This window comes from Plasmopara halstedii, assembly GCF_900000015.1.
Source record: "Plasmopara halstedii genome assembly, contig: Scaffold_526, whole genome shotgun sequence".
Classification (NCBI taxonomy): Eukaryota; Oomycota; class Peronosporomycetes; order Peronosporales; family Peronosporaceae; genus Plasmopara; species Plasmopara halstedii.
The window spans coordinates 601,473-609,397 of NW_020187446.1; the positions used below are offsets into that span (position 1 = coordinate 601,473).

At 46.2% G+C, this 7,925-nt stretch overlaps 2 protein-coding genes across 2 annotated transcripts in view; one reads left to right on the forward strand and one right to left on the reverse strand.

Moving 5' to 3' along the window:
* The first annotated feature begins 813 nt into the window (after positions 1-813).
* On the forward strand, positions 814-1,709 carry PHALS_15483 (uncharacterized protein). The gene has a single exon (XM_036407462.1). It carries the CDS (start codon positions 1,277-1,279, stop codon positions 1,559-1,561), a length of 285 nt encoding a protein of 94 aa, XP_036263160.1. The 5' UTR covers positions 814-1,276; the 3' UTR covers positions 1,562-1,709.
* Positions 1,709-7,925, reverse strand: part of PHALS_11168 (Projectin/twitchin and related proteins) — a gene marked incomplete at both ends in the record, with an annotated part of 6,334 nt that continues 117 nt past the window's right edge. Inside the window, one exon of the mRNA XM_024726717.1 lies at positions 1,709-7,874. Within this exon, the coding sequence (XP_024577365.1) occupies positions 1,709-7,874 (6,166 nt within the window). The remainder of the gene's footprint in view (positions 7,875-7,925) is intronic.

A 7,925-nucleotide genomic window follows, 5' to 3' on the forward strand; every position in this document is an offset into this window, starting at 1 on the left:
CTGGCAGTCCAAACCATATACTGACTTCTTTTTAAGATGTAGCCACACTATTGTGTATTTTTCCGTCTTGTGTAACCCACATGGTCACACCATCTTGTGTGATCCACCCTTCATATTAGGGTGCGTGTAGCCCAAAAAAAAAGAGCCCCCACAGTAATCAGCGCCCTAGTTTTCTTTGCTAGCTCAAGAATGCGCTTATCCTATCTAGACCTACACTCAACGTATACAATGCTATAATTTCTAATTATAAAACTCTCGCTTTCCTATCGTGCGACTAGCAGCGCACATTACCATAGGCACCTCTTTTTCGGTGCTTCACCATGTAGATGAATACCGATATTTCGGCAATTACTCAAAGTGCAATATGAATTCCATACATTTGTAATTGCTCAATTGTACCAAATGTGTAAGGAATAAGCCACAAGATTCCAATACTTATCGTAAGTGGAATATGCTACCCTCCATTCAAGCACAATGCCATCGAAGCAAGCTAAATGAATGGCAGTTTGCATTGGAACGGACACTGCCTCTCCCATCTATCACATGATGTATTGTATTTGAAATTTAATATGACGCCTCAAAATGATGCAAAATAATATCGCCTTTCATACACCGAATACTAATTATTTGTACTGTAACATAATCTACGAAGAAGCTCTTCGCTACCAGCTTCAGTAATGACTTAAGCTAAGAGTTTATAATTCTGGTGAATTCCACACACTGCGAATCGAGTTTGACTTTGACATAGCGATAAGCATGTTTGACTTTAAAATTGATTTCTGCAGTGTAACGGTTACATAAGCGAATTATATGCAAGAATTGTGCAAGCACAGAATTATAACTTGAGCTGACAATTACAATTTTTGCAAAAACATGCAATAACAGTACGACCTTGAAAGCAAATCTTTTTTCCACATTTTACCGCTTTACCTTTTTTATCTTTTTTGATCGCGGATTCGTGAAATCTGACTTTTTTTTAATTGTCGTGCTCGAATAGCTTTTCACTGCCGATTTTAAATTACGCGGACTGGCCGTTGTATCTCGAAAATATTTATCTAGAAGAGCTTCTGAATGAATGCGGATTGTCTAATAATCGACAAGCGGCATTAACAGCCTGCTAGTAACCAAACATATAGTAGCTGGCACAAGATAGAACCCTTACGTTTCTCCTGCATGCCATGTCTCATGGAAAGAAGAGAAACGCGGAGTGGAGGAACAGAGATCGGTACATAGCATACGGCAAAGTTGGTGGTGCACGGGCTAGTAATTATTCTCTATGCAGCAGCATGCCTCATATTATCTCTTGATTGCTCAGGGTGTGGCCCCTGAGGATATCCAAAAAAGGTGGATATTCTGTAAAAAATGGCCAAAAGCGTGGTGGTCATACTTGAATGTGCCATCTTGCGAAAATTGTAGCCGAGACAAAAATCTCTTACTTTGCGTCGGTGTTCTACAAAAATTACTCAGACTCATACAATCCATAGAGCAGGAGATCGATCCAGACGACAGTGTAACGACGGCACCTGTTGTGCCCACTGCATTGGGGTGCTATCACTACTGAAGCTGCAAATTCGTCAGGCGGAATCGTAGCATTCGCAGCAACGGTCTCTAGCTATAGTCTTTTACGAGAACAGGATAATAGTCACGTTATCACTTCCAGCGGGTCGGTGAATTATCTCAAGTTCCACAAAAAAGCAATTATTTCTATTTACAGCGGTGCCGCATAGACATAGCTTCCTGTGACGACTGTACCGTCTTGCAAGACTTGATGGTCCGGACAAAGCAGACTTTGAGTATTTGTTCGCTTGCAAAAGTAACCTCGGCCTAGAAAATTCTGCGCCAGCACTTGCACATAGTAAATTTTTCCCGAAACTAGTCCCGAAAGCAGTACCTCCCTGACTGAGGATGACGTTGTGGTCTCGATTGGGGTTGAGAAATCGGTCATTTCTGAGTATTGTATAAGGTACTGCTCAAGGTCTACCCCACCGTAAGCCATATTAATTGCACCTATGACAGGACAACTTGCTGGTGTTTGGAGTGTGCCAGCACAAGGGTAACCATGATACGGAATCACGGGGGCTAACCACTTAACACGTAGCTCGCCTGGGACCGAAGTAGGTGCAACAGTAAGCGTATTGGGTTTGCCTGGGTACGTTACCGCTGGCACAAGTGAGGAGGGTGTCGAAGTCTGGGGGGTTCCCTGACCACCACGATTTTTTGCAAAAACCCGGACGTAATAAAGCATTTGTGGTCTGAGTCCTGTAAGAGTGTACGATCGCTGTGTTGGGTCATTTATAGTGACCGTCGTATCAATTGTCAAGGAAAGCGAGTCAAAGCCAGCTGTAATATCCCACTGAACTGTGTAAGCCGAGATAGTATCACCTCCATCGTCACTCGGAGGCGCCCAGGATACAGTTAGCATCGTAGCACTAGTGACACCCAACGCCACTTGTGTCGGTGCACTAGGAGTCTCGTATGGCTGCAATTTTGTCGGTGAAGACTGCTGAAATGGCCCGTACCCTAGCGAATTTCGAGCTCGGATACGGAAGAAATAAGGAGTACCTTTAACCAACGAAGATACAACGCGACGATACGGCGCACTCATACCTTTCACGATCGTCACAACTAATGTATTTTTGATTGTAAACGCGCTATCGACAGCCCACTGAATTTCGTACGCTGCGATAGCATCACCGCCATTGTCGTCTGGTGGACTGAAGAGAAGCACAAGCTGTGACAATGAATAAACTGCGAGTATCACAGTAGTAGGAGGACCAGGAACAACCATAGGTTTCTGTGGGTTTGAAGCAAAACCAGGCTTTCCAAAGCCAACTTCATTGTAAGCCGATATACGAACATAGTAAAGCTGTCCTTTGTTGAGCGCACCAATCGATGGCACATTGTGACTACCGACACAATCTAACGGCATAACGCCGGCTCGTACTTTCGTGACCACCACATCATACGTCGCAGTCAAGCACAAGGTCGGATCTGCACACGTTAGCTTGACATTTGTTGCAGCAAGCGCAAAACTGTCACCAGGATCTAAAAATGTGATGGACCACGTGTACCCTCCATCTACCGATTGTGTTGTTCGCTGGACATCGACTCCGTTTGTAATACTATTGAAATAATGGAGCTTCGACTGCATGGAGCCTGACAGTTGTCGACGCCCGAATGGAAAAGTAGTCATACTGGGGCATGTTGGACTTTTTACGGTACAAAAAACTCTTGAGTTGGCAACAATGCTCGATCCGACTTCGTCGCGTGCTGTGGCCGCTGCATTCCAAGGAATTGGCTCAGAGATACTGATGGTGTTCAGATGGGTGAGCTCTAAATGAAAGTAGCCAGAAGCAATTGTCGATGTAGAAGCAGCTGGACTCGTGCGAACAGTTTGGACTCGCCAGACGGCGTGCGTTGGTGCATTCGGACACCAAACATCCTGCTGACCTCTATTGATAAACATTGGAGACGGATCATACTCAATTCGGTACATACGCACCGCGTTACCTCCATCGCTGATTGGTGGCGCCCACGTCACAAGGAGTTGCGTCGCGACGCCTGGATTAACCTCGACAGAAATGTTTGTCGGTGGACCTGGCAACTGAAGAGGGGGGGTTACAGGCGAAAAAGAAACTTGGGATCGCATTCCTAGTCCAAGCGCGTTCTTAGCAGTCACAGCGATGTGATATGCTTGACCGGGTATCAGGTTTGGTATTGTGTACGTTAAAGTAGCGGCGCTCGACGTCTCGTAGAAAGCGTAGTCTACTGCTATTTCACCAGAGGATGCGAGTTCGACAATAGAGCGAAAGGGTGAAACTTGCTGTTTCAGGGCTCCAAGAGCGGGAGGCCACGATCCAGGACACGACACAATGTTGCTACCCGGTAAACAGAGCATTCCGCTACTATCCACTGCATTGTCGCCGTCTTTGACTCCAATAAATGCGTCAGCTGGTGTAACTTTCGAAGATTCTACAACTAATGGAGGCAAATTTCCCACGATCGATAGGTAGGTAATTGTCCACACTTGGCCAAGCGTGAATGCCTGACCTGCCGCTTCCATGGACTCGAGACGTACACTCACTACGCCAACTGTACTTAATCCCTCAAGCGCAATCTTCACATTCATGGCGCTACTACGCGCTGGCAAAAATGCCGTCCATGCTGAACCCTTATATCCAAGTCGGAAGTACCCTTCTACAGTTGCTGTGGGGTGGTATGTCACTAATACTTGTACCTCGGCCTTTCCCGGGAACGTTGTTACAGATGGGACAGTAATTCCAGACGTTAGTTCAAATACTCGCCCTGTCACGCCGGCGCCACCCACGACATTGCCAATCTCCAACTGAAGCATAGGCTGATCTCCACCATTCACGTCAGTGTTTGCAAACGTAACGATCCAGTGATATCCGAGATTATTATTGATAGTATTGCGCGAAACGTCTACGTAAGATATCGGTAACAACGCACCAGAGGCGAGGTTCATAAGTGCGCTTCGAAAATTCTCTGCAGTCACGTCACTATCCAAAAACTCGGATTTTCCTCCACGAAACGAGAGCGCAAAGGATGCAGCTGTGGGTCGCATGACCCATGTAAGCTCCACCACTTGAACCTCTGGTCTTGCTAATGCACGCCACCATTCAATTTTGTAATTCGTTAGTCCAAGACCGCCATTGAGAGGTGGCTTGTGCCAAATTACCGTCGCTGAATCAATCAGACTTGAAGATGTAATGAGCGTTGTTACCTGAGTATTCACCGGTGCATCGGGATGGCGTTTTGGAGCAACAGGAACCGGCGCGAAGGTAGCTCGACTGTAGCCGATCGAGTTTTTGGCTTTGACCTGCGCAAAGTATCGCGTCCCTGTCGTAAGGTCCGTAAGTGAGTAGACACGCGGTCCGTTAACGTAAAGCTCGGGAATCAAACCACTGGTCGTAAGAATCTCAATCGGATCATTCTTTGCAGCGGAATCAAATGTCGACACAGTGTCAATATCAATCCAGAACGACGTTATTGCAGAGCCACCCGATCCTTTTCCATCGCGTTGTGAAGGCTGGATGTGCAACTGGAGAATTGTACCAGAGAATGGATACAATACAACAGAAACTGGCGCATCTGGTGCACGGTCTTTTGTTACAACACACAGTGGCAAACTCCATAGACGATTGTTATGAGGAACGCCACTTAGTGCAATCTTTTGAATTGGAACGGAATTCACAGCTGCGACGCGCACAAAGTACTTGACGCCGATAGCGAGATTTGAGATTAAATATCGATACGGCGGTGATGTCTGAATGAGAGCACCAGAGACAATCGCCGGTGGAAACTGGTAGTGCGAAAGGGAGTATGAGCGTGAGTGGAAATTTTCACAGCGATGTCCTCCGATCACTTGGACGACCGTCGAGCTCATGACATTTGCTACCTCTAAAACACAGCCTAGTTCCAAAATTGAGATCTTGGAACTAGAATCAAGTATATTACCTAGCAAAATAGTGACAGTCAGAAGAACACCGTTCAATGCTTTTGCACATCCAGTACAGACTGGTAATCCGTGCTTGAACGTGCCATCGAGATCCCATTGAACGATGTATGATGATATATCTTCGTTAAACTTTGAACTCATACTAGTCGAAACTAAACGCGGAGGAGAGAAGAAAACTTCAATTTGCTGCCCTGACGTCACAACTAGATCGACATTTGAAGGAGCGTCAGGGACTCGATTAGGTGTTGCCATAGTTGGACTCGCCGGTGCGCGGCCTTTGCCATTGCTGTTGTACGCATAAACTTCAATATAGTACGGTTGCCCGCTGATAAGCTTCTTGGACGTCTGCGTAGGAAGATAGTAGCATTTGTCGCAGCGTTTTCCAGTGACTTGCACAGAAGCATCAGAAGGATGTAGCTTTGGTACCTTTGCGTACATATAATCCAAAGGGGACACGACACTCAGCATATCTACAGTCCAAACGTATCCTTTTGTCCACTCATATACGGTAACCGCAGTGTCTGTTGATCCAAGATATCCAATTGTTCGCCCCTGAGCGTCTCCGAGATACAACCGTGTCTTGTGCAGTCCTGGTGAGCTCGTGTCTACCTGAATAGTATACCAGTTTCCTCCTATACGAATCATATACCCTGGTAGTCCATATGCAGCTGAATAGAACTGACACGTCTCACCTGCGCTGCAGGTCACATAAAATTCACCATGCGTCACGTCAACTTTACCAGGCAATGGTTGATACGATAATTCGCGCGTAACACCAACAGTATTAATCGTCCCGAGAACTTCCAAAGCATACCGTACTTGATCTGCGCTAGACACGGCATTTAGTGGTCGAGTGTAAGAATCTTGATATCCGATTTGAAAGGTCCCACTCATGCTGAGAGTGGGATCATGATTGTAGATACCGTTAATTGAGGCATCCGTATTTACCACGACCACAGCATCAGCTCCATTGTCAATTCCTCTAGTTATGGTCAGAGCAGCATTTGTATAAACTTGATCAAACACAATCTTGATATCACTCGGTGTTGCAGACTTACACAACACCGTCTGCGTTACACTTGACACCCTGATATTTCCAGCTTCGACATCAAAAAGGGATAACAAATATGTCTCGACATCACCCAATGCCGCATTAAACCCAACATCTGCATGCTTTCCGTTAGAGCTGAAGCGTACTGTTCCTACACTCGCAGTACAGGAGAATATGATCACTTCTTTGCGAAAATTAGTAATGCCAGTCTGGGTTTCTACCACTGATGCTACTGATGGCGGAGTCGACTTTAGTAACGGAAGATCTCCAGGTTGCGTTGTGAAAGTGATGAGTACTTCGGCCCCCACTTCCAACATGCTTCTGACAGAAGACACGACAACAGTCCCAATACTGTCAAGAGCTTCCAGTGTCGTCTTAAAAATCGCAACAGTAGTGGCTCCACCAGCGCCGGCCGCGACAGTCGTTAGCGGATCAGAAGTAAGTCCGCGAAATGACAGCGTAAATGTACCCATCGAAAGAATTGTCACCTTTTGCACCTCATGAACTGTACTTTGGATCCTATTGTTAGACCATGCAAAGCTGGGGGCGCTCACTGTGATGCGCTGTGAGCGATATATCGTCTCAGGGTCTAAAATAACGATTTCTGTAGGGTCTGTAAGAAACTGGTCGGATGTATCCCACCGCACTTGATACTTTGTAATGGCACTACCATAATCAGTTAAGGGTGGATCAAAGGAAAGCCACAACTGGTTCCCCAAAGCTTTCGAACCTTTTGTGACCTCACGAGTGAAAACCAAAGCATTTTCGCCTGTCAATGCACTTGAATTCGACTGCAAAAGCGGTAAATCGCCAGAATTCAGAACGTCATCGAGAAAAGTGACTAACCACGTGTATCCACCTTCCGAAGTGGGTCCAGAGCGCTCCACATCAACCTGACCTACGCCATCTATAGCTTGGAGCTTTTCCTGCACCGACGAACCGTCTGGCAGAATTGCAGCCATTGCGAGGGCATCACAATTAATTGCAGTCGTCACTTTGTTTTGATACGAGAGAGAAAAAGTGCCACCTATTGTACTTCCTTTAATTATTTCTCGAACCATAACGTGGTTACTAGTACCTGACAATAAATTGGTGACAAGTAGAAGAGGTGCATCACCACGGTAGTCGACAAATGTAATGGTCCAAGTGAACCCCCGCTGTGGAGATGCTGGTGATCGCCTCACTTGCACTGTACCAATCCAAGCCACAGCCTCAAGCGCATTTTGAACTACTTGGGCATCGGCATCAAATGGAATTGGTGGAATTCCTTCGATTGAAAAAGACCCGCTTATAACGTTGCCGTCGGTCAACGTGTCTGTCTCGCAAACTGCACCAGGCACCGTCCTAAATGTCGTATCCACAGCGCAGATAAACTGTGGCAAATCTCCATCGGCG

Bases quoted from the DNA above. Each gene is read 5' to 3' on its own strand.
- PHALS_15483 (XM_036407462.1), top strand. From the start codon at position 1,277: ATGCAGCAGCATGCCTCATATTATCTCTTGATTGCTCAGGGTGTGGCC.